Source organism: Haliotis cracherodii, unplaced genomic scaffold (genome assembly GCF_022045235.1).
Source record: "Haliotis cracherodii isolate W230 unplaced genomic scaffold, xgHalCrac1.p SCAF_22, whole genome shotgun sequence".
Lineage (NCBI taxonomy): Eukaryota > Metazoa > Mollusca > Gastropoda > Lepetellida > Haliotidae > Haliotis > Haliotis cracherodii.
This window is the reverse complement of record NW_027266278.1, coordinates 5,696,920-5,724,427: the sequence shown is the minus strand read 5'-3', so window position 1 is coordinate 5,724,427 and position 27,508 is coordinate 5,696,920. Positions and strand designations below refer to the sequence as shown.

Below are 27,508 nucleotides of genomic sequence, written 5' to 3'. Positions count from 1 at the left end.
TACCAAGACAGACTAGATACTATTCATTATGTTCATAGGCTCCTTAAGGATTAAGAAAATAAAAGAATTGGTTCTCAGGCAATAACTTTTGAAAATAAAGTGAGGGCAGGCGGTGTCTTTTTCTTTTCTTCAAACTTGTATGTTACCAAATAGACAGTTGTGTACAATCAACCTGGAAAAGGGCCTCCCTACATAAATGTATTCTTTGACGCGTAAAAGACTAGAAGACAGTATTGGACTAGCGCTGGACTACCAGTGTGTGCATTATACACACTTACAAGGAATTGTGTGTTCGAGACATGAAACATTTAAGGATTTTTTGTTTGTTTTGAAAACGTGCAGCAGATCTTTTGATGAGTGAGTATGGTTTTACGCCGTTTTTAGCAATATACCAGCAACATCACGGCGGGGACACCAGTAATGGGCTTCACACATTGTACCCATGTCGGGAATCGAACCCGGGCATCGAACGACGAGCGAGCGCTGTAACCACTAGGCTACCCAGCTACCCCTAGATCTTATGATCGTTGGTGCGGTGCCTGTGAACCAGGACTATTATTTTGTTAGCCTTAAATAATGTTTATTACATCTCACTTGGAGTGTGATGTTTATCTCTGCTTCAGCAGCTGCATAGTTGTCAGTAGTAAAAGGGCAACAAGAAGTGGTTATCGCTTAAACCAACCAGGACTTAACAGATCAAGGATCATAACTGCTGAGGATACGACATGCCCAGCAATCTGAAGCTCTCATTCAAACAGTGAAATTGTATAATTGTTACGATGGAACACCCTCCATATGTAAACTCTGAGAGGGGTGTTTGATATTGTCATTCAAATTCCTGTTGACTTTTAAATGTCAACTAGCAGATCCTGCAATCAAAGGGACACAACTCTGCACAGTGAATTGTAGCGCCTTAGACCACTGACCTATTACTATATGAAAGTGAATGAGTGAGTGGGTTTCATGCCACTTTGAGAGTATTTCAGTTATATCACAAAGGAAGGCCCGAAGTGATGGAGGTCCCAGACATTGACCACTTTGGAGAAACCCACAACCACAGGTATTGTACAAGAAACATAACCAGGGCCAACCAGGATTCAACCCACAATCAGATTCCTGGCACATCTAAGGGATGCAACTCTGCACAGTAAATTGCATCACCTTAGACGACTAGGGCACCCGTTTTCCCCACTATATAAAACATCGTGCTAATACCACTGCTTTCAATCTCAACATGGCTTTGTTCATACCAATAAATTGTCAATACCGACTTGACTAAAATTACTTCATTTGTTCTATAGCTCAATACAGCCGGCAATACAATCAAAATATAATATTTCCTAGCACTGGAATATGGAATATATTGCCGGTCCTTGTTCATTGTCCACACTTTCATACACAGAACACAAGCGCCTCTCCCTCTGAGTTCCCACTGTTGATTGGTTGTTCAGTTCATGGAGGGATATCGCCAGTCTTTGAGTGGCACTTTTGCCTCGCTGACCGACTGGACAGACGTAAACTTCAACATGTAGTAGGGACCGCCAGCCTTGTCGTTCGTACCTGCGTAGACGGAACACACATCTATTATACACTGGATCGTGTTATCAATGCCATTAACCAATCCATTAAACTTGGTATCACCGTTTGATATACCGTTCTGATATACCGTTTTCGACGTAATAGGCGACCACGGGATATTTGCTAATATATAGGCTAGTGAACAATCCCAATTATCACCCCTTCCGATTGATCAATGTACACAAGACTTATTTATTCGTCTATAATACGCAGTCGTGTTATATGCACCCTTAATTAAATTCTGGAAAAATATATCTGTCATATATAAACATTTCAGGCTGTCAGGATAAACCATGAAATTTACAATCTTTCAACTCCTGTTTTATTTCACCAAAAAAATATTCTAATAAGAGCCCCCTATTTCAAATTTTGAGAGCCCCCTGGGCGCTTATTATGTCAAATATGGTATATGCAAATGAGGCTACCTTGCAGGAACTACTTTCCACTTCCATTCATCAATGCATTGCCTACTCTCTTAATAAACTATTGACTACCATTCCCAATATGCTTAGATAATGTGTCGAATGGCAAGAAGTAGGACCACAAGTCATTTGGCACTATAGGATAACTAGTTTGATTAAATCACAAATTTATATGCAGGTTCTAAAGCTATTTCATTGAGTGAAATTCTTAAACATCTAAAATATGATAAACAGATTATTACTCTTGTGTTTTTCTGTATCGTAAATATGATATGCCTGGCTATCGATAAATAAACATCATACATTAGGCCATCTTCCTGAGGCAAGAGAGTTAATAGACTACAAAAGTTCAGTTTCCACCTTGCCGAACTAGGCAGGAATGACGTGGCTTGATTGTAGTGCCACCAGTGGCTATTACGAGTTATGTCCCTTCTATGTTCCTCCTATTGACCAATCAGATTCCACCTCTCATATCATTTGCATTTACTTCAAACAAAATGGCAGAGCCCAGTCAAGACGATCGGGTCTTACCTCAAGAAGTGTATCAAATCACGTGAGCACCTTGATTGAAAAAAAAGATCTGGAAAATGTCTGTTAACACCCAAATGACGAAACACATGCTTTGCAAATCCTGCAGTCGATCGAAACATGCACATTGAAATCCATGTTGTTTACGAACCAGATGTCTAGTTTGTTGCACGATTTTGATTGGGTTATGTATAAACCCGTAGGTCCAGCCAAAATGTAATTCCAGAATAACTCAGTTTACTCCCTTGACTGAGGAAGATGATATCAGGCTCGCATAATACAATTTTTACAATTCTATGTCCTCGTGTTATTGGTTTTTGAGCCCCTAATAAGTATTTCTCATAATGTGTCTTATAACAATCCCAATACACTAAAATTACTAAAGTACTCTCGGAAATGAAAAAAACCTGTTTTACTCAATTTAAAAATCGACACAAATTGTTACGTAGCAGTAAATACGAAATAACAAAACAACTCGAAAAACACTGGTCTGGATTTGCTAGTTTGATCTCAGTGAAAAATACAAAATGTACTTTACAGGAGGTAATTTGTTGGCACTTTCAACATTCAAAAATAAAACTAAGTCCAAATTGACATAGCAGAAACAGACTATAGGCATTATGCACCTGTTCTCACCTGTCGTCAAGGTGTCATAAGTCACCTTGATCTACTTACACCTGGTTATGCCCTGTTTCACAATAGTCTGTTTTATTCACACTTTTACACACTTTTACGTGTAAAAAGGCATAAAAACATTTGATACGCTGTATTTGTGCCACGGCCCAATTAGTACTAATTTAGTTGTTTGAATATTTACATATTTTGTATATTAACTGCAATAATTTAAGATCTGAGGTCGAAAAAACAATTTTTTTTCATTTCCGTGAGTACTTTAGTCCCACGTTTGAGAACATTTATTTCTGTTAACACTTTGATGGTCATATAACAATGTCTTGTTAATTTCATAGTGATAATGCCTCGCCTAGAATGACAATCGATCACGTGCCATCTTGTTACCGACACATGATTCTGAGCCCCTCCATTACAGGCAAGTTAAAAATAGATGCACAACATGATCAGTCACATGACATTACACACAGGAAGTTATCAAACAGCGGCCGATACATCATCGGTGTATACGATTGTTCTGATGCAAAATTATCATCAAATCAAGTTTGATTAAAATGTGCATTAGTGAAAAAGTATGTTTTCATTACTTACTGAATATTTTACCTCGTGTAGCTTAATTTGTAACAGCGACAGCTTAACTTCAGCGACAAGTGGTTGACACTATGATGTCTTCATTGAGCTTTTGAAGCATCTACCTTGATTACGTTATATTGTTTAGGGGCTCTAAACAGGTGAGGCTCAAAAGTGGTGTTGAAGGGGAAGGGACTAGGTACATATTTCGAGCTGTCCGAAATTCGACAAAACCGAAAATTTTGAATAACAAAGAAACACCCAACTACCAAGCTTTTATTTGGAGACAACCGTACGTTCGACACAATGGCGTTTGACTGTATATATTTACGATACAAAAACACATTTGGTTCATAATCTCATCAACCAACCCTGGCTAATACTTGAAATGACACTCATCACTCACCTGATCAATATTGTTCTGATTAGCATAATAATAAAAATATTCAAATCTATTGCCAGCCTTTCTATTGTTGACCATAACACCCTTGATACAAATGGTCATTTAATTATTAATTTAAAAAAAAAGCTTTTGTGTTCTTTGTCGCCTCTGAATTGGAAAACATTAACCCATTTTAACTCTGAAATAGTGTAAAGTGACACCTTGTTAATATGGACGGTTCCTATTCTGGTTCTATTGTCCAGATTAATGAATCTATGTAACTGAGTGATCACGTCTTTTGTACTGCCACTAAAAAAAGTTAAAAAACACCCAGTAATGGAGTGAGTGAGTGAGTGAGTGAGTGAGTGAGTGAGTGAGTGAGGTTTTACACCGCTTTTAGCAATATTCCAGCAATATCACGGCGGGGGACACCAGAAATGGGCTTCACACATTGTACCCATGTCGGGAATCGAACCCGGGTCTTCGGCGTGATGAGCGAACGCTTTAACCACTAGGCTACCCGACCGCCCCCCCAGTAATGGAAGGCTGAGCCTTGCAATACCCACAGGCCACGACAGATGAACCATACAGTAAACCACAGTCATAACGAACTCAAAGGGACCACTAATTTTAGTTCGTTATAACCGTAGTTCGTTATAAGCAAATATACAGCACATGTACAGCAAATGGTCGGGACAAAAAAAATAAGTTTGTTATAACCGTCAGTTCGTTGTAAACGTAGTTCGTTATAAGCAAATATACAGCACATGTACAGCCAATGGTCGGGACAAACAAAATATGTTTGTTATGTTTTACTGCAGTTACAAAAAATCAGGTCTTCTCTACTTCCTTTTTTGCCTTATTTTTCAAAAAAACCATTATGATCACCAAGGTACTAGATCCGTTAATCCAGACAAATGTCCACTCCCTGTTATATCCCCTTAATGCTACGTATCATGTAGGATATAGGGCTGGGACAAGTCCAAATTTACTACCCAGGTACCCACCTCCCTATTCCCTGACCCTACGCGGGTACCCGCTGTAGATATTAAGAGATTTGGAAAAGTTTGACCTTAGCCCTGTCAAAATGTATTTAGATACATGTGTAAAGCGATCTGGTCATGCATACACTGAAGTTTACTGCATGAAGTTTTATCTTTATTCAAACATATAAAAGTCAGAAGGAATGCGTGCATTGTCAGAAAGAAATGGGAACATTAGTGACTTGTAGTGTAACCATAGAGTTTTAGGTAAGTTTTGTCATTAAACAACATATCACGTGACTAACCATTGTATCCTAGTATACAATGACTGGTCTGATCATTACCTGAGAGGCGACCTCCGCCGAAGGGCTGCTGGCCAACCACAGACCCGGTAGACTTGGTGTTGATGTAGAAGTTTCCAGCGGTATCACGGAAAATATCACACAGCTTGTTTTTCGCTTTCCTGGAATAAAATATATTAGAGTGAACGTGAGTTTGTTTTCCACACATTCAGCAATATTCCAGAATATCATGGCGGGGGACACCATAAATGGTTGCACACATTGTTACCATGTGGGAATCAAACCCAGACCTGATCAACAACCACTACCCAGAGCTCCAGATAAGCTGCGTATCTGCGTGAAATACGCATCAGAAATGCAGAAATACGCAGTAAAATATAATCCAAGCGTATCAAATACGCAACAAACATTACAGATACGCTACAAAAATAAAACTTGTGCGTATCATCAAAATATTGTGAAGTAACCCTGCGTATTCGATTAGCAAATCAGCAACTTATTTTGAAATTATAAACGGGCATTCCGTCAACCTTGCCAAACTCCACAATGACAGTTACATCATGATCATTTGCCATCACACTTTCCTGTGGAAGTATCATATTTTTTAGTCCTATAAAGCTCTCGAACCCACAAGACACCAGTTTGCAGAGACTAGATGAATTTTGTTTTTAAATATTTAACTTAAATACCCACTAGTGGGCCAGAGAAATTTGAATACCCAGATAGAATTACTGATACCCAGTGATTTTAAAATGCATGGGTAAAATACCCACAACACCAAAAGCTTATCTGGAGCTCTGACTACCACTAAGCCCTTTTCAATAGAGAGATTTTCAGTGAGTGAGTGAAGTGCGTTTAACTCCTAAACACAAGATCTGATTAATTGAGTCCTTACAACAGGCAACTTACAACAAAGACCTGGGGACGTTTTGTAACCAAGGACCAGTGTTCCCGTTTACCGGTAATTACCAGTCTTTGCCAGTAAAATTAGGCTTGGACCGGTAATTCATGTAACTGCCAGTCCCTGTGGACCGGCAAAATAATGACCTTATTAATCTTGGTTGTTGAACACAACATTGGCGATATTCATAAAAGTATATTTTACGAAAGAAGTCAGCTTGTCTGTTACCATCAAGGTTTCCCCTTGTCTAGTTTAAGTGCAAGGAAAAAACATTTCACTTTGCTTAGAGGTTAACCATATATTTGTAACGACAAATCACAGTGTCACAGTACTAACTCTGTCATTTTCTGCTTCGAGGACAGCATGTTATGCTTTGTTATATTTGTTTGGTTGTTTGTTTGTTTGTTTGTTTGTTGTTTAACGCCGCACTCAGCAATATTCCAGCTATATGACGGCGGTCTGTAAATAATCGGGTTTGGACCAGACAATCCATTAATTGATATCATGAGCATCGATCCACACAATTGAGATTCGATGACATTCATCAACCAAGTCAGTGAGCCTGACCACCGATCCCATTAGTCGCCTACTACAACAAGCATAGTCACCTTTTACGGCAAGCATGGGCTGCTAAAGACCTATTCTTCCCCGGATCTTCACGGGTCGGCAAGCACGGGCTGCTAAAGACCTATTTGTCCCCGAATCTTCACGGGTCGGCAAGCATAGGTTGCTAAAGACCTATTCTTCCCCGGATCTTCACGGGTCGGCAAGCATGGGCTGCTAAAGACCAATTCTACCCCGGATCTTCATGGGTCGGCAAGCATAGGTTGCTAAAGACCTATTCTTCCCCGGATCTTCACGGGTCGGCAAGCATGGGCTGCTAAAGACCAATTCTACCCCGGATCTTCATGGGTCGGCAAGCATAGGTTGCTAAAGACCTATTCTTCCCTGGATCTTCACGGGTCGGCAAGCATGGGTTGCTAAAGACCTATTCTTCCCCGGATCTTCACGGGTCTGCAAGCATGGGTTGCTAAAGACCTATTCTTCCCCGGATTCTTCACGGGTCCATCATGGTATGCATGGTACTTACTCATCCTCGGCGTATATGGCACACGTCAGTGCGAAAGGCGATGTATTGTTGGCCAGCCTGGCCACCTCCTCTGCCTTCTCGTCAGGGTACACGTAGACTGTAACAACAGGGCCGAATATTTCCTGAAACACAATTCTCAAAATTCAAAATGGCCCTCCCCAGGACAGGCAAATGAACAGAAAAGATACAGACAATAAGAAATGTTCACTCAACAATGTATTGTTACCAAATTTTTATCCCATGTACACCCAAGTTTACCAACTATTGATGCCCCCCAAATGTCTACACATCCATGACAAGTCAATATATCAATAGTTAGCATCAGTGCCACTTTACACTACTGATAATATCAACAGCCGTAAATATAACGTAAAATTACCATTAGTTTGTTTGCTTGTTTGTTTGTTGTTTAACGCCGCACTCAGCAATATTCCAGCTATATCACGGCTGTCTGTAAATAATCGAGTCTGGACCAGACAATCCAGTGATTGACATCATGAGCATCGATAAGCGCAATTGGGATCGATGACATGTATCAACCAAGTCAGCGAGCCTGACCACCTGATCACCTCTTACGACAAGCATAGTCGCCTTTTACGGCAAGCATGGGTTGCTGAAGACCTAGTCTAACCCGGATCTTCATGGGTCAAAATTACCATTAGTCCTTTACTTCTGCTTTTTTACCAAAGTTCACCTTGCTCGAACACATGCATGGGTATCCATTCAGAAAACATTTGTAATGTTATATCAGACACTTGTGAGTGAGGTTTTATGCCACTTGAAACGATATTCCATCAATACTGTAAATCGTGAAATTTATGTGTCGCCTAAAGAATGTGACCACTGGCCCCAAGCCAAAAATGCAACTCAATATGATTGCGACACTCCTTCCTCTCAAGCATCAGTGGATTTATATCTAAACAAAATGTCCTCTGTCAGGTTTACAGGAGAATCCTCACCTTAATCCAATCTTACATTAATCCAATAACACACCATAGCACTCTGCTGAGTAGAGTACTTCCGCTAAAACAATACATGCGCGCTGGTTTGTGTCCGCCTTTGACGCAGTTGCAAAGAACAAAGACACTGTGTTGGGAGGCGTCTGTCTGGACTTGCAGTGATAAACATTGACGTGGAATACATAGTTGTTTGTTTTCAGCGTATGTCTAAGTTGGTATTTCTGCTATCCAAAATGTCTTATTGTTGATATGAATACGATGTTTAACAATGCGAGCAAAGACCACTCGCATTTTTCGCATTTAATTCACGCCCGCGTTAATTTCAAGATTTACAGTATCACGACAAGGAACACCAGAAATGGGCTTCACACATTCTACCCATGTTGGAATCGAACCAAGGCCTTCAGCGGGATGAGCCAATGCTTTAACCACTAGGCTACTCCACCGCCCCTTATATCAGACAATAACAAGATGCACCTTTTTTTCTTCATTACAATGACATTCAGCTGAACCCGGGACATTGCGGACGTGTTAAGACCTTGTTATGTTTGCAGAATAAAATCAGTTTCCTACCTCAGTCATCATTTTATCTTGCGGGTCACTAGATTCCACTATTGTAGGTTCCACAAAGTAGCCCTTACTGGAACAGAGAACACTTTCAATAAGCAGACATACAAAACCAAATACCGTATTCGACGTAATAAACGTCCCATTCTAATAAGCGCCCACGGCGATATTTGCTAATATATATAGTGAACAATCCCAATTAGCACCCTTCCGATTGATCAATGTACACAAGACTTATTTATTCCTGTATAATACATGTACACACTCGTGTGTAATATGCACCCTTAATTACGGGCAATTAAATTCTGGAAAAATATATCTGTCGTGTATAATACGCACAGATTTTTCTTTCGTATCATTTCAGGCTGTCAGCATAAACCACAAAATTTACGAACTTTCAACTCTTTCACCAAAATTAAATTCTAATAAGAGCCCCCTATTTCCAATTTTGAGAGCGCCCTGAGCGCTTATTACGTCGAATACGGTAACAAAAAAACTGACCGCACAGACAGGTTCCATACGGACAAGTAGGACGCCCTTTTCTTTAAAAAATAAAGGTTGAGTGGGAGTTGTTTATCGTACAATTAAATACTGCAGTGAGAATGAACCACTCGTCGTTTTTAAAAAAAAACGGATATCAATATTACGTATGGGATAAGGATATCAGTAAAAGTACCTGCCTTAAAAATATTTACCTGTATTTAAATAATGACTCCATGAATACCGATGTGCAAACTTTTCTAAGAATCTGCTACAGTGTGCACATCATTTTTTCGATTCATACCTCAATGAACCGAAAAAAATACACAGTCAATCCTTAAATGAAAACTTTTTCATTTACTTGACCACAATAAACACTGTCTTGATTTCTCAATTCCTCTTGTCTTTTTTACAATGTTCAACCTGTTACTTAAGTTCCATAACATTGTTGCAACTTTTGCAATACAATGTTGTATATTTGTATACACTTGACTAGGCTGGGCTTGTTGCTGTAACGTTAGCCAATTGTGAGCTGGCCTCGCTGAACATGGCACAGCCGTGCTTAAACTAGATCACGGCTTAGATCAGAGGAACCGCTCGCTGTCAGTGCTACAACGCGTAGATATATTTTATTTGTGTATAAACAAGCTACCCATCCGCCAGAATCTGACACATCATAAAGCACAAGTTAGATACTGTCATGCATGGCTGTTTAACCCTCATGGTGCCGGACCACCAATTGGTATGTACACAGCTCAGTGCCGTGCCGCGTCGTGCTGACGTCATCGTTACAAAAACATATACCTTGTTTCAAAAGTGTCACAATGTTCTCATTTCTTCTCAATTATCAAATTTTATGAAATAAGGTTGTGATGGCAATAATGTTAATTTTGTGTTTGACATCATAATTCACAATTGGAAAGGGACATTATGGTCCCGCGGCACCAAGAGGGTTAACTAGTCAATGTGGGCTTTTCCGGAAATCAATGATTCCCCTCTCCCATTTTTCTTCCAGAACGGCTTGCATTCCAGGCGACCTTCACCTATTTGAGTCCATTATTATTGTGTTGTTCTTGATACAAATTTTCTTGAGGACAAGCTTCAGATGTTACAAAAGAGACGCAAGTCAGGTTATTTTTCCTTACCTGTCGTCGTAGTTACCCCCGGCAATCACCTTCAGGTTCGGGGAAGACTTCGCGTGATCCAAATAACCCTTAACCCTAGCAAACGCCTGCAACAGAGACACTGCATCATCGTAACAGGACAAATATTCATCAGTCCCCTCGCTGTATCAATTATTTCTCTCAGAAAAACCAGCCAAGGTTTATATGATTATGAAATGACAACTAGTAAAAAAAGTTTCTTTCCTAAATTATTATCAGAACCTGCACAAATGTGGATTTCGTGCACGATTACGTGATTTTGATTTGACTATGCACAGACTCCTTAATCTAGCTAAAGTATAACTACTTTATACCAGCCAAGTTCAGCAAAGATGGAAACTGGGCTTATATAGTCAGTTAACTCCCTTGCTTCGGGTTATTGGTCTCTCTCTCACAGCAGACTCATCCTGTGGTCTAGTGAAGAGTTTGTCCTTCAAGCCCTGGCTGCGTCCTAAAAGACAGTATTTCTGCCTGGTGCCTGGCTTTTAAGGAGATATAACAAGGACTGGCCGTTTCGGAGTCAGTATACCTTTCCTGAGGGAGGTGTCCATATTAAACAGTGGCATATACAGTATCGCAGACAAAAATATGTCGTTATATAAGTGCCACAATCTTGTTTATTTGTTTGTTTGTTGTTTAACACCGAACTCAGCAATATTCCACCTATATGACGGAGGTCTGTAAATAATAATGTAAATAATCTAGTGATTGACATCATGAGCATCGATCCACACAATTGGGATACTATAACATGTATCAACCAAGTCAGCGAACTTGACCACCCTATCCCGTTAGTCATCTCTTACAACAAGCATAGTCGTCTTTTACGGCAAGCATGGGTTGCTGAAGACCTATTCTTCGTATCTTCACGGGTCGCCATAATCTTGAACGCGAAATTAACCCCATTTCACCTAGCCCCGCTCTGCAACCTGGCACTTGACTGGTTAAAACTAGGGACTACATCACGTATGTATTCACAGGTGATGAACACAATGAAGGAATGTAGTGGATACATCGAGTGTAGTGTACGAGCATGTGTGGCATGTGAATGTACAAAATGAGTGTCAGATCATTGTATTTCCAAAGCGAGAGTGAGGGACATATATGAATTCTTACACAAGTTTTGTCAAATCAGTATGACACACATGTGAGTGTCACATTCTTTAAAACCCATTATTTCTTAATCTTTTTGAGCTCCCCTTTAGAAAAAATGCCCTGTTCACTACAAGTTTTTTATACCTGTTTGTTCACCAGAATTCGCTGAATGGATACGATGTGGGTTTTTTAAGCGCATAACACTCGATAAATCTTTTTTTACACTATGAATCATAAACTATTACTATTCTTATCCTTTTTGAAACTCTGAAACGTGCAACGTAGATCGTGTTAGGTAGGCAGTACATGTATATACTCTTTTGTTGGTCATCTACCCCTACAATTCTACCTCAGTTAAACCGCTGATCGTCTATAACGCTCATCAATTATTTGGACCCTAAAGGTAGCGTTGTAGCAAGGGATCACCATATTATTATTAAGAGGGAGGGGTCCAAAATAGAAAAAATCTGGACCCCCCGGACCCCCTCTGGATCCGCCTATGCTCGGCATTACAACTGTTACCTACCTTATCATCAATGACTGCTGTAACAAAAGACTCCTTCTCTAATGGCGAGCCCATCTTTATTTTCTTGTGGATCTGTAGCATGCCGTCCTTGACCTTGGGCCACATGGACTCGGCAATGTACATCCGGGAGCACGCAGAGCACTTCTGACCATTGAACTCGAAGGCAGCTCGGACAGTACCGTTGATGACCGATTCCAAATTGGCAGAGCTATGGATGAAATGCATGTTCTTACCGCCGCACTCTGAAAAGAGAAGGGATGTAGGTACAATACCCTCTGTATGGGTTTACTGTAAATCTCCAAATGAATGAACTGCTGCCCCTAGACAAAAACGAGACTCTGTGAGTTCGACTCCCCCAATCAAATGGCACCGCTTATTAACGCCGAGTTGAGTAGTTCTGCAAGAACAATACATAGTGTTTTCCTAAAAACAACAGATGATTTATGTGTTTATTCTGTTGACTGGCATTAAGGCATGTGACAAGACAAAGACCGTAGATCTGAGGATAAGTGTGATGATGCCCTATCCATGTGTGCTGGGTCGTGTCGGCCTTTAACGCAGTCGCAAAGAACGAAGACACTGTGTTGCATGGGTGGCGTCTGTCTGGACTCGCTGGAGTAATCAGTGATGCATAGTTTGACACTTGAGTGGAACTCTTGACCCTTTCAATGACAATTCACAGGATGTCCATTATGTAATTTCTACTGTTTGAATGACATTTGTTATATACTTGTTACCAGTGATGCTCTACAAACAGTCATGAGATATAAATGCGATTTTTGATCAATGCGAGCAAAGACCACTCGCATTTTCGCATTTAATTCATGCTCGCATTAACTTCAAGATTTACAGCATTTATTTCATACAAACATTTATGGGACTTAATTCGCGTTATTCACCATGTGTCTAGAAGTGTCTTACCTCCAATGAGCCGGGGGTATGTTCTGTAGACATCCATATTTTGTGCCACCTGTTTCCATAAGTGCTTGAAAGTCCTGCATACAAAATAACACCAATCTCATTAAAATCAGATCTTAGTTCTTGCTACCGCTAAACAAAGATCTGAGAACCCATTATGGGTCACGTCAGACCGACCTTGTGCGAACTTTGACCGACCAATGGAATGACTGACAAGAAGTCGACATTAGCCAATCAGAAGGCAGCTTTCTCATGGACAAAAGAACATTCTGAAATGGCTATTAGATGGTCTAGATTGCATGGATTCAGTCGTTAAGCCCGTAACTATCATTCGAGATACCCCGTGTTAAAGTTTTTGAGGTTGCATTATTAGAAATCACATTCCGACTGTCACTTTCATGATCTGGAAAGCGACACTCTGATTGGTCAAATGAAAGGTCGTTTTGATGTGACACCTAATAAGGATGTCCCCAGATCTTTGTTTAGTGGTAGCCAGAACCAAGATCTGATTTTAATGAGATTGGAAATAACACATCATCACTATCACAATATTGCATGAAATTGCACGAGTTATGTCCATTAGCGCTAGATTTTGCTAATTGGGGTTTGAAACCAGATTTTACCTGATAACTATTGTTGCTGTGAGTGAGTGAGTGAGTAAGTATGGTTTTACGTCGCCTTTAGCAATATTCCAGCAATATCACGACAGGGGACACCACAAATGGGTTTCACACATTGCACCTATGTCTGGAATCGAACCCAGGTCTTTGGCGTGAAGAGTGAACGATTTAGCCAGTAGGCTACCCGACCCCCCCCTCCCATTTAGTGGCATGTCTGACGTGTTAACCACAGTCTGGTGACTGAAACCTGTCCAGCTTAAGTAATTCCTGTGCGTAACCATGGTGATGTACCTGACACTGCCAGTAAAATTGATGCCAGCCAGGTGTGGCGAGCTGGTGACGGTGTCGCCAAATACAGGCCCATCAGCAGGGAGGAAGTTGATGACACCGGCCGGGAGCCCAGCCTCTCTGTAGATCTTGTAGACCGTATAGTTGGACAGGATAGCCGTGTCGGATGGTTTCCATAGCGACACATTACCCTGGGAAACGAAAAAACATTTACAATTCATTTTCTAAAAATGAGGTGAAATGGGGTTTAACGTCGCGTCCAAGATTATTGCACTTATATAGCGACGTGCATGCACGTGTGTGGGTGGCTGCTTGTACTCGTCAAGACTAATGCCGATTTATGGTGCTAGCACACTGAGATACCATGCCACAGTTTAACATGAATACCCCACTCAGACACAGTATACTGACTCCGAGCCGACCAGTCCTTGTTTTAACCCCTTAATGCCAAGCGGCAGACAGGGTAACAAGAAGTACCATCTTTTAACGTCTTTAGGAATGACGCGGCCAGGGATCGAATCTCAGACCTTCTGCTCTCCGGGCGGACGCTCCGACACTGGACCACGGAGGCGGTCCCTCTAAAAATGATGCAAGGATGCTTAACACTCGAGAGCTCTAATGACATAACTTTCACTTCACACATTTGGTGAAGCAAAAGGTGACACAATTTATGGACAACTATTGTATTCACTGTAAAGACAAAGTTTCGGTATAGATCCTTGTACCGTTGTCAAACAATCTCATTAGAACATCCCATTACGGGTCACGTCAGAACGACCCTTCATCCAACCAATCAGAGTGCTGCTGAAGTGACAGTCGGAATGTGTCTTCTTATCATGCAACCACGATATATATTTAACAAGGGTTATTCGGAATGACAGTTACGGATTTTATGATTATATCCCTACAATCTAGGCCATCTATAAGCCATTCCAGAATGTTCTTCTTATCAGTTTTAAAATTTTTAATCGAGAATACGTCAAAATATGTTTCGAAGCGTAGTCGCCAGTTTGAAACTTGTGTCGTAAAGCTCGAGAAAGCTGCCTCAAGATTGGGCAATGTTGATTTCTTATCAGTCATTTCATTGGTTAGTCAAAATTCGCAAAAGGTCGTTCTGACGTGACCCGTAATGGGATGTCCTCAGATCTTTGTTTAGCCGTAGCGAAGACTAAGATCTGATTTTAATGAGATTGGTTGTCAAGCAAGTCTGTTGCTGAGGTTGACATCAGTCATTTAGTGGTGCTGTTTGTCGTTAAGGCGACTTGTGCCGGTTTGGGGCTTGTCGGCGAGGAGGTGGAACTTCTTAATGTGGTTGACCTTGGTCTTTGAGTGCAGTTTGTTGTTGACCTGGGTCTGAAGAGAAGGTGTCATGTTCCAGCGTGGTGTCATCTTCCTGAGTCAAGAGACTTTAAAAGTCCAGTTTCCACCCTTGCCGAACTAGGCTGGAATTCCTGGGCTCGATCGTAGCGCCACCAGTGGCTATTATGTCCATTCTAAACCTCTCCTATGGACCAATCATATTCCACCTCTCGTACCACTTGCATTTGTTTCAAATGAAATGGCGGCGCCCAGTCAAAACAATCTGATCGATAATGAAAACCTATATTGTGATAAAACGGGTTTTACATCGCGAAATGCATCAAATCACGTGAGCACCTTGATTGAAAACATGAAATGATTTGAAAAATATCTGTTGACAACGAGTTGGGGGTGCACATACTTTGCAAATCCTGCAATCGACCGAAATCTGCAAGACAGTTTACAACTCGTTAGTCCAGCCAAAATGTAACTCCATAATACCAACCTAGTTCGGCAAGGGTGGAAACTGGACTTTTACAGCCAGTTAACTCTCTTGCCTCGGGAAGATGGCGTGGTGTTGGACTGGTTGCGTTCAGCTCAATCAGTCTTGCTTGACAACGGTATTAGGATCTATACCAAATGTTCGCCTTAACAGTAAATAAAGAAGTTGTCATCCATAAATTGTATCTACTTTTCATCCGTCAACTTCACAGCAATGCCTATCAAATAGTTCATAGATTCACCATCACCATGGTTACCCCTTTACTCACCATTAGAGCTGGCGCAGCAGGGAGATGACCACCAATAGCTGTGAAGTTGAATGGCGTCACAGCAGCCCAAAAACCCTGAAACAAATTCTCCCTCAATGTAGACACAATTCCATATCTTATTCCAACTGAGAAAATAAGGCAACTATAAGAGAATAGAAAGAAAAACATTTGGGAGATAACATGCTGTGTTTTCAAAATAGAACTTGGTGACATGTAGATTGAAAAACATTAAATTGAACTTGGAAACAACTTGAAACTTTGAAGTACTTGGGTAATTATTGTAATCTGAATCTCCCATCTGAATATCCTACAGCCAACTGACCTCATTTCCTCTGTAAACTGATCGGTTGTTGATGCTGGAGGAGGGACTCACTGGCTGGAACTTTGTCACATCCTGTAGAAGAAAGAGTGAGTGAGTGAGTGAGTGAGTGAGTGAGTGAGTGAGTGAGTGAGTGTCTGAGTGAGTGAGTGTCTGAGTGAGTGAGTGAGTTAGTGAGTTAGTGAATGAGTGAGTGAGTGAGTGTCTGAGTGAGTGAGTGAGTGTCTGAGTGAGTGTCTGAGTGAGTGAGTGAGTGAGTGTCTGAGTGAGTGAGTGAGTGTCTGAGTGAGTGAGTGTCTGAGTGAGTGAGTGAGTGAGTGTCTGAGCGAGTGAGTGAGTGAGTGAGTGAGTGAGTGAGTGAGTGAGTGAGGCCAGCAATGTTCTAGCTGCATCATGGAACTCATACATACAAGGGGTGTTCATTAAAGATTTCCCCCGACCCACTTCCGATGGACCTAGTGGAATGAAACTTGGCATAGGTATTAGTCTTTCTCCACATAGGAACCACCAAGAGTTACACACTTCTCCCATCGTTTTATGCAACTATGGAGACCTCGCTTGTAAAAGCCCTCATTTTGCGTCTCAAACCAGGACTTGACTTCAGAAATCAGTGTTTCATCATCTGTGAAATGTTTTCCCTTCAAAAATGACTTCATGGTTGGAAAGAGGTGGAAGTCAGATGGTGCAAGGTCAGGAGAGTAAGCAGGATGTGGAAGGATTTCATAGCCACAGGACCGCGCTTCTGTCTGGGCAACATGAGAGTTGTGTACTGGAGCATTGTCTTGCAGGAGACGGACACCCTTGGTCAGCATGCAGCGCCTCTTAAGCTTGATAGCGTCCCGCAATTTCCGCAGCAGTGAAGCATAATAAGCTCCTGTAATTGTGGTACCCTTTGCCAAGAAATCCATCATCACTACTCTGTGCTGGTCCCAAAACACTGTGAGCATGACCTTGCCTGCAGAGGGTTGGACACGTGCCTTCTTTTGGGGTGGTGACTCCACATGCTTCCATTGCATCGACTGAACTTTAGTCTCAGGATCATAGTAATGGACCCATGTTTCATCCTGTGTGTCAAAAATGTTTGCCTGTTTTTTTTGGCACATGTCCAAAAGATCCTTTGAGCAATTGACTCGTTCCTGCTTTTGGAAAGGTGTGAGCAGCCTGAGAATCCATCATGCAGACACCTTATGCATGTTCAAATTGTCATGGATGATTTTTTCCACAGACCCTACACTGATTTTGACATCTTGTGCTAACTGGTGAACAGTTATACATCGGTCTGCCAAAATGGCGGTCTCCACTTGATGGATAGTGTCCTCATCAATGGCTGAATGGGGGCGACCAGGAATGGCAGCTGTTTCCACAGATGTCCGTCCACACTTGAACTGGCGATGCCAGTGTTTAACAACATCATATGATGAGGCATCTTCCCCATAAGTTGCTTTCATTTCATCGAAAGTTTCTTTTGGTGTGCGACCTTTCAAATAAAAACCTAACCACTGCTCGGTATTCTACTGGCTCCATTGTCACACCCTACTCGATCATAACACCTGTAAAAGTGGTAAGATTAATAGTTCGGCGCTGCAAATTCAGACATAACCCATAGATACATGTATCATTACACATGGGAAATTTCAACCAAATATGATAACCCTAAGTGGTTTAGGGGAAATCTTTTATGAACACCCCTTGTAACTGAGACTGGCCATGGCAACCCAGGGGTTGACTGAATCCGAAATGATCCAAACTTTCATAAAATCAGCCAGTTGACACATTGCAATCAATGGCAATTTAACAGTATTTAGGAGTGAGTGAGTGAGTTGGGTTTCATGCCAGCTGAATGTGGCAGAGAGCCCAAGGAAATGCAGGTCCCAGAAATTTACCATTTTGGAGAAATCCACAAGCACGGGTATGGTACTGACAAACCTAGAAACATAACTGGGACGAACCAAGATTCAAACTCATGATCATAGGATTCTGGCACGGCCAAGGGACGTTACTCTGCACAGTGAATTGCAGCACCTTATAACCACTGGGCCACCCATAACCCGTGTCTTTAGGATCTAAGGTCAAACTCTCCGGCGTTGTAAACCCTGCTGGAAGTGTTTTTGGTTTGTTGTTTAACACCGCACTCAGCAATATTCCAGCTATATGACGGCGGTCTGTAAATAATGAAGTCTGGACCAAACTATCCAGTGATTGATATCATGAGCATCGATCCTCGAAATTGGGATCGATGACATGCATCAAACAAGTCAGCGAGCCTGACCACCGGATCCCGTTAGTCGCCTTTTACGACAAGCATAGTCGCCTCTTATGGCAAGCATGGGTTGCTGAAGACCTATTCTACCCCGGATCTTCACAAGGTAGAAGTGACTTACCCTTGCATACATGATGTTGAATCGCAGAAAATCAATCAGTTCTGCAGCTGAATCTATTTCCGCTTGCCACACATTCTTGGCCTGTAATGAATCATCCGGACTAAGTAACAACATCTTTGACAACTAACTGAGGCAAATGTTAACTCATTGAATTCTGATGAATGTTCTTTGTTAATTAATACCTCCTTTAACCCTATACAACCACCGTGCAACACCACATACTGAAGACAGAAGTCACAGTGGACAGAGTGGAGCTACAATAGGAATGACAGATTAATTAAAAAAACAATACTGTCTATCATTCTTTGCCTCAGTTGACAATTTCAGTCAAAGTATGGGAGTTATCATCGTCTTAGTGCTGAGATTGTAGCAAGCCTGTGTCAAGTAGGGGAGTTATCATCGTCTTAGTGCTAAGATTGTAGCTAGCCTGTGTCAAGTATGGGAGTTATCATCGTCTTAGTGCTAAGATTGTAGCAAGCCTGTGTCAAGTAGGGGAGTTATCATCGTCTTAGTGCTAAGACTGTAGCTAGCCTGTGTCAAGTATGGGAGTTATCATCGTCTTAGTGCTAAGATTGTAGCAAGCCGGTGTCAAGTAGGGGAGTTATCATCATCTTAGTGCTGAGATTGTAGCAAGCCTGTGTCAAGTATGGGAGTTATCATCGTCTTAGTGCTAAGATTGTAGCAAGCCTGTGTCAAGTATGGGAGTTATCATCATCTTAGTGCTAAGATTGTAGCAAGTCTGTGTCAAGTATGGGAGTTATCATCGTCTTAGTGCTAAGATTGTAGCAAGTCTGTGTCAAGTATGGGAGTTATCATCGTCTTAGTGCTAAGATTGTAGCAAGTCTGTGTCAAGTATGGGAGTGATCATCGCCTTAGTGCTAAGATTGTAGCAAGTCTGTGTCAAGTATGGGAGTTATCATCGTCTTAGGGCTAAGATTGTAGCAAGCCTGTGTCAAGTATGGGAGTTATCATCGTCTTAGTGCTAAGATTGTAGCAAGCCTGTGTCAAGTATGGGAGTTATCATCGTCTTAGTGCTAAGATTGTAGCAAGTCTGTCTCAAGTATGGGAGTTATCATCATCTTAGTGCTAAGATTGTAGCAAGCCTGTGTCAAGTATGGGAGTTATCATCGTCTTAGTGCTAAGATTGTAGCAAGCCTGTGTCAAGTATGGGAGTTATCATCGTCTTAGTGCTAAGATTGTAGCAAGCCTGTGTCAAGTATGGGAGTTATCATCGTCTTAGTGCTAAGATTGTAGCTAGCCTGTGTCAAGTATGGGAGGTATCATCGTCTTAGTGCTAAGATTGTAGCAAGCCTGTGTCAAGTATGGGATTTATCATCGTCTTAGTGCTAAGATTGTAGCAAGCCTGTGTCAAGTATGGGAGTTATCATCATCTTAGTGCTAAGATTGTAGCAAGTCTGTGTCAAGTATGAGGGTTATCATCATCTTAGAGCTAAGATTGTAGCAAGCCTGTGTCAAGTATGGCAGTTATCATCATCTTAGTGCTAAGATTGTAGCAAGCTTGTGTCAAGTATGGGAGTTATCATCGTCTTGGTGCTAAGATTGTAGCAAGCCTGTGTCAAGTAGGGGAGTTATCATTGTCTTTGTGCTAAGATTGTAGCAAGCCTGTGTCAAGTATGGGAGTTATCATCGTCTTAGCACTAATACTGTCTTTAAAGGGGGCAGAGGGGCCATATAATATACTGGTAAAGTACTTGAATCTAGGGATCCCCTATATCTTCAGTTAAGAGTGAGTATTGTTTTACGTCGCTTTTAGCAATATTCCAACAATATCACGGCGGGGGGCAACAGAAATGGGCTTCACACATTGTACCCATGTCAAGAATCGAACCCAGGTCTTTGGAGTGACGAGCGAACGCTTTAACTACTTGGCTACCCGACCGCCCCCTCTTCAGTTAGGATATATAGGGTAATGACAAGAAGCCCAAAATTTTAAACACTCATTTTCACGCTTTTAAATTTTGTAAAGAAGAACATATCTTCTAAGTATTGACATAATTCAACCTATACAAAACAAGAACCTATGTCTATTGGAATCAGTTCATTATGGAGATAAAGCATGGTACACACAACTCACACTGAATCTAAAATACAGATAGAAGGTTATTTGCATGAGTTGCAAAATAAAAGAAATAAAAAAAGATAATACATACATATATTGTACATAATTTTTCTTTATTCGAGGCCTCAAAGTTAAAATTTTTACCAAGTAGCCATACGGCTACAAGGTTTTTTTTCCAGGTAGCCAGTGGTAAAATCAAGAAGTCAAGACAATATTGTAGGTAGCCAAAAGCATTTGAAATTATCTTTTATCAATAACTACTATATGTACAAGTCATAGCACTAGCATGACTAGTCTTGGAATTGTATATTAGTGGAAACTGTACTTGATTTTGGCTTCCTCTGGATTTTAGACAGTAGACAAATTCAAATTTTAGTCGCAACTTTGAGGCCTGTATTTCATTTGTGTCGAAACCCTTCTTCCAGATGAATATTATTTACAAGTGAGTAAGTTTGGGAGAGAGTCAATGCTAACTAACAACTTAGTCAGCAATATTCCTATGTCAAGGCGATATAATGTCTGGACCAGGCAGACAAGTGGTCGAAAGCATGAGCACCAAGCAGCACTTTAAGCACTGTGACTCTTAAACACAGACCAACCAATTACCATACAGTCTGCTCCAATAAAACGTATTACGTGAGATGCAACTTTGTTTGTTTGTTTGTTGTTTAACGCCACACTCAGCAATATTCCAGCTATATGACGGCCGTCTGTAAATAATCGAGTCTGGACTAGACAATCCAGTGATTGACATCATGAGCATCGATCCACACCATTGGGATATGATGACATGCATCAACAAAGTCAGCAAGCCTGACCACCCGATCCTGTTAGTCGCCTCTTACGACAAGCATAGTCACCTTTTTCGGCAAGCATGGGTTGCTGAAGGCCTATTCTACACGGATCTTCACGGATCCAAAACCGCATACTGCCTGCAAGGACCCTTAATGTTTATTATTAGGGGTCCCCTGGCCCCCCACTTTTGTAAGTCAAGGTAAAACCCAGGAACGAGGTACTTATAATGACAAAGGGACGATTTACAATCGCCACGCTCCATTTATCCAGACATCTGTTAATCAGGCAATTTCAGTGGTAACAGTCATGTCCAGATGAACAGGGTAACTGTCTTCGTCTTCATCCCTCACCTGGCCCAACATCGTGGTTGCAAGAAGGTCATATCTGTACTTGGTGCTCATGAGGTCAGCAGCGCGTAGAAACACCTCCGACCTCTTCTCTAGAGGCGTCCTCTCCCATGCCTCCCTAGCTGAGAGGCTTACATCAATGGCCTTCTTTACTTGCTCCTAAAAATGAAAAATGAACAATGTTTAAAATGTTTTTACGTGCATGTCGATTATTATCTCCTATATAATGCATTATTTTAGCAGGGGAACCCAATATTAATACACTTGGTTAATAATAATAATAATGATGATGATGATGATGATGATGATGATGGTGGTAGTGGTAATGGTGCTAATAATAACGATAATAATAATAATAATAATAATAATAATAATAATAATAATAATAATAATGTTCTCTGCTTTATGTGCAGGTAAAATATTCTCAGTCAACAAGTGAGAGAAATTTTGAGAATGTTTCTCAAGACGGCACTTAGCATGCTCAGCAAATGGTGTGTCAGTTTTCAGTCTCCCAGTTGCACATGTGTGATTAACTTAGTCACAGATTGGGAGGCATGCTCAACATTTAAATAGGCTCGTGAAGAGGCATTGATAAAACACATGTCTACGCATAACTTACTGGAGATGCATAATAGTACTTGGCTATCTTCTTTTGGTGATCGAAGGGCTGAAAACACAAGATCATATTAGCACTGGTTAACACATGGAGCATCAACAAAATGGAGGACCTTGTTACTATGGTTACCAAATATGATGGAAAATATTAAAACTGTGAAAATGCAGCTGGTAACAAAATCACAGGTTTAGATACATAGCAAGTCTGGCCACCTGATCCCGTTAGTTGCCTCTTACAACAAGCATAGTTGCCTCTTACAACAAGCATAGTTGCCTCTTACGACAAGCATGGGTTGTGGTAACATTATTGATATCACTGGGAACATAGGGACAGAAAACATGTACATTAGCGAGTGAATGTTGTTTTATGTCACAGTCAACATCTTTCAGTCTACATACCTGCAGCCCGGTGCCAGACATAACAGTGGTTGATAGCTGAGTATTGTCACACACCGTCATGGCACATGAATGCCACACTAGTCACCCAATCCTCATCGTCACATACAATCAAGTCACAGAAATACCCCATAGACATGACCGAGGACATTAGACCAGAAAATGAAACATTTTTCATCCTTACCATGTCCTCATAAGGGCATCAACTCACTGAATTCTAATATGCTTATGTCAACTACGAAGTTCAGATAACGAACAGACCCGTGAAGATCTGGGGTAGAAGTGGTCTTCAGCAACCCATGCTTGCTGTAAAAGGTGACTTTGCTTGTCGTAAAAGGCGACTAACTGGATCGGGTGGTCAGGCGCGTTGTCTTGGTTGATGCATGTCACCATATCCCAATTGCATGGATCGATGCTCATGTCAATCACAGGAATGTCTGATCTAGATTTTATTATTTACAGACCGCCGTCATATAGCTGGAATATTGCTGAGTGCGATGATAAACCACAAACAAACAAACAAACAGATAACCAAGTGAGCTTATTACAGTTTTTGTTTCTTTGTTTGTTTTTTTAACATCGCACTCAGCAATATTCCAGCAGTATGTAAATAATAAAAATTCTAAATCAGACGATCCAGTGATTGACTTCATAAGCATCAATCTACGAAATTGGGATGCGATAACATGCATCAACCAAGTCTACGAGCCTGACCACCCGATCCCGTTAGTCACGTCTTACAAGCAACGGTTGCTGAAGACTCAGTTCCAAGATCTTACTGGGGTTTTGAAACATTCTTAAGCATGTAATACAAAGGAAATTGTCAAGAATGGTCATGGACAAATTTTAAAAAATCTTCCTGTTATATAAAGGCATGATCCATGATGAATATTAAAAAATCTAACTATTAACTGACTTCCCTGTTCCATTACCTCAACCTGGTACCTAGCAGTGCCCGTTCGGATCTCTTCGTCGCCGATGACGATGGGGACATCAGCTACTTGTCCGCTGTGACGCTTCACTGCCTCGTCCAGCTGCTGTTTCTCGGGACTGCCAGGGGCATAATCGTACATGGGTTCATTTTCAGCAACGAAGGTCTCAAACGCCGGGGTGCTGAGACATCGAAAGCTCTGGTACGCACTGGAACACACGGTTGTATACAGTGTAGCAGTGGTTGCACATGATCCGATGATCGTAACTCCCATAACTTTAACACGACAGTCGTAGCACTACGATTGCTTTGTGGAACGGGGCCCATACATCTTACATTGTGACTAAGGCCACTAGTGCTTTTACAAGTTTTTTGAGTGAGTGAGTGAGTGAGTGAGTGACTAAGGTTTTACTCCACTTTTTGCAATATTCCTGGGATTTAAGTGAGGGACACAAGATATGCGTTTCATGTTGTCCCCGTACCGGGCCCTAGGCATGACAATTGGAACACTTTAACCACTAGGGCTACACAATCCACAAGATTTTGAAGACATTCGTTAGGTTCAAATGAAGAAAATTTGTGTATCTGATACTGTGTTCCTGCTGGCTTTTGAAGCTGCCAATCCTGGTTTACTGCCAACTCTAAAAATTACCAGTCGCACCTAATTTTTGTCAACCTAAGCATCAACAAATAAAAAAACATCAATTGTTTTGAGGGCCAAGCCAGATTTAGTCAAATAGCGGTCTGTAAATTATCGAGTTTGGGCCACACAATCCAGTGATTGACATCATGAGCATCGATCCAAGCAATTGGGATACAATGACATCAATCAACCATGTCGGCGAGTCTGACCACCCGATCCCCTTAGCTGCCTCTTACGACACGCATGGCTTGTTGAAGACCTATTCTACCCCGCATCTTCACGGGTCTCAAAATAACTACAGTCTGAAACAACAAAGTTAATGGTCCCGAGGGCAGCTAGCTAATCCCCTGCCTGCCTGCTCCTGTATCTCAAATAGTTTTACACCCCAACAAGACTGTCGGGCAGGTGACGCATAAATGTTGCCTGCCCATCTTCAAAGTTACCTGCCAGCATTCTGACATTATATATATTGAAAAATTGCGAAAAATAAGAGACAAATCGCATCTTGATTCAGATGAAATAAAGCTTACAATTACTTGAGGATCTACGAAGAGCTATAATCATGATAATAAACTGAATATGTAAGTTAGCTTAAACTTATCTGCCAGACAGTTGGGCAAGTGGAGAAAATTTTCCTACAGCCCGACAGAAAAGTTACCGAAGTGGACAAGTCTTATACTTGAAACAGTAAACATGATAACTAGATTTTGAATAGAAGTACATGTATATGCCAAGGCTTTTCAATATTCTGGAATTATATTAACAATTATACAAAAAATAAGGAATTTGCAAACAAGAACTAAGCTTCTGAAAAGTGTGTATCTTTGTAAATTATCATGAGTATAGGGAAATTGATAGACATTGGCAAGTAGTAGACATAATATACTTTGAGCAGACAAACAAGTGGTTTTGTTAATGTTTTGAACCTATAACTACCTGGCCAGCCTATTTGCCAGTGCCTATAATCCCCCTTTATTGATCAGGGTTAATCAAGAATGGTATGTCAGACGCAAAAATATTCTTGTGATGATCGCTCAGTGCTCATTTAATATAGTAAAACAATGGGAAACACAATCTCTACAGATATTTTACAGGAAAATACCTGTCAGTAGCTGGGAAATAAAACGAAAAAAGAAAGCAACTCCACTCCAGGGCAGCTGTTATCAAAAAACAAAATAGCTTGATGTAGGAGAGCCTGCAACACAGCTGTTGCTTTAAGCAACGCAAACCTGACAAATCAAGCAGGAATACTCTTGTGTATCTATGCATACTCTCAATTTCATGTTTACTATAATTATGTCAACTTCAGTCAATCGTCCATGTTTAGAAAATATGTTTTGTTGCAATATGTTATCAGCTTATCTGCGAGATAAACAAAAGAGCAAATTCTATTTTTTTTAAATCAATTTTTACAAAATTTACAGTCAGAGGATCCACAAAGCAAGTAAAAAAACATGTGGCGTAACCGTATCTTTGCTGATCCCTAAAAAGGGTTTTGCTTTTGACTTGTCACTACACAAGAGCTATATTGGGTTAACTATATGGGCTTTTCCATTGTAGTTTCCTTAAAAGATTTCCAATTCAGAACACGCTGCAAACGACCATGACAAAATGTACATTAATCACAATCCCATGAAAAGTCCACCATGTTTATCTTCCTATATAAGATAGCTGCGCGATAAATCGCAAAGAACAATGAAAAATGTAGTGCGGTTTATTTCACGAAAAGACATTGTTCCATCGAGACAACATTTCTGGAGATTCAAGCATATCTTCGCAACTTGATGATGTTGTATATGTGACAAAGTTATTTTTGAGAGCGGAGTGTCCAGTGAACTGTTCCCCATAGATGGAGCAGGGCAACACAGATAAACACGATGGATAAATGATCGTATCCAAAAGCATGAGAGATATGACAATCGGTATTGGGAGAAACGGTACAGGTAATTGATCATGATGCATGCACTTTGCTAAAGCATATCTTGTGAATGTATTGGATCGGCAATGTATTAGGAATACACTATGGGACAGCCTGTTGCTGTGTGTTTGATATGTCAAAATCATTAATAATCATAGAGAACTGCACAGCGATATGACAGCTAAGAAAACACTACACATCAATTCCTTCATGAATTTGGAAATAAATTGATTCTGATTAATCAATCACAGGTTATCAAATCACAATAAACCCCCTCTGATTGAAACATGTACCCTATTATTGGATAATAAAATATTACATATTCTATAAAAAGAAAAAAAATAATTTCAAATCTAGATCTAGATCTACCTTGTACATGTAATTGGAAGTTACATTTCCTACATTAAATAAAATTCCGATCATCCTAAAGCTGAGCTACTTTAAAATTTCCTTAATATCTGTTGTATGTTGCAAACGGAAAGTATACAAAACAATATGCAGTATCACGAGCGAAGTGACGACTGTTATAAGAGGTTGAACTGTGAGCCCCCTTTTGGCCTTGAAAGTTGTACTGGAAGTCACTCGTAAATGATTGAACGGAGAAGCGACTACTGAACGATGATCATTAAATTTATGACTAGAATATTTTCAAACAGAGACATACTCACCAGTTTACTGTGAACTTGCTCCTTTTCAATAGAAAAGCCATGAGTACTGTTATGATGCGAAGACAATATCTCGTTCACCTAATGTCACAGCAGCACGAACTGTATAACCGTTCAAGGTCTCGGCGTGAGTTCCGCCTTACGTCTACAGGTGCCCGCAATACTACGCAAACAATATAGTCCTAACGAAATATAGCCTCCGTTTTATTTTTCGATAACTTCAGTTAAGTAGAGTTACGTATACTGTAACATGACGTATATTTTCAGAATCGCCAGCATAAACAGCGTATAAATTTACAAAAGTGAAGTTTTGTATTCATACACAAACAGTGATCCGGTTTTGGAGG

The 27,508-nt window shown here is 40.7% G+C and overlaps 1 protein-coding gene across 1 annotated transcript; it reads right to left on the bottom strand.

Annotated features, from left to right (window-relative positions):
• Positions 1-519: 519 nt before the first annotated feature.
• On the bottom strand, positions 520-27,287 carry LOC139471155 (delta-1-pyrroline-5-carboxylate dehydrogenase, mitochondrial-like). Its single transcript, XM_071253423.1, has 15 exons — positions 27,165-27,287; positions 23,937-24,144; positions 22,613-22,660; positions 21,997-22,152; positions 18,772-18,852; positions 16,394-16,465; positions 16,072-16,146; positions 14,006-14,193; positions 13,098-13,171; positions 12,177-12,418; positions 10,538-10,623; positions 8,919-8,985; positions 7,387-7,508; positions 5,438-5,556; positions 520-1,560 (listed from the first exon to the last, which is right to left on the bottom strand). The coding sequence occupies exons 1-15, from the start codon at positions 27,203-27,205 to the stop codon at positions 1,448-1,450; spliced, it is 1,692 nt and encodes a 563-aa protein (XP_071109524.1). The 5' UTR covers positions 27,206-27,287; the 3' UTR covers positions 520-1,447.
• Between the last annotated feature and the right edge of the window lie 221 nt (positions 27,288-27,508).

Excerpts from the sequence above, each read along its gene's own strand:
- LOC139471155 (XM_071253423.1), bottom strand. The coding sequence starts at position 27,205 with ATGGCTTTTCTATTGAAAAGGAGCAAGTTCACAGTAAACTG. Across the intron at positions 22,661-23,936 it reads CTGCTAGGTACCAGGTTGAG|CCCTTCGATCACCAAAAGAA; the intron begins GTAATGGAACAG and ends TTGTGTTTTCAG. Across the intron at positions 16,147-16,393 it reads CAGTTTACAGAGGAAATGAG|GGTTTTTGGGCTGCTGTGAC; the intron begins GTCAGTTGGCTG and ends AATTTGTTTCAG.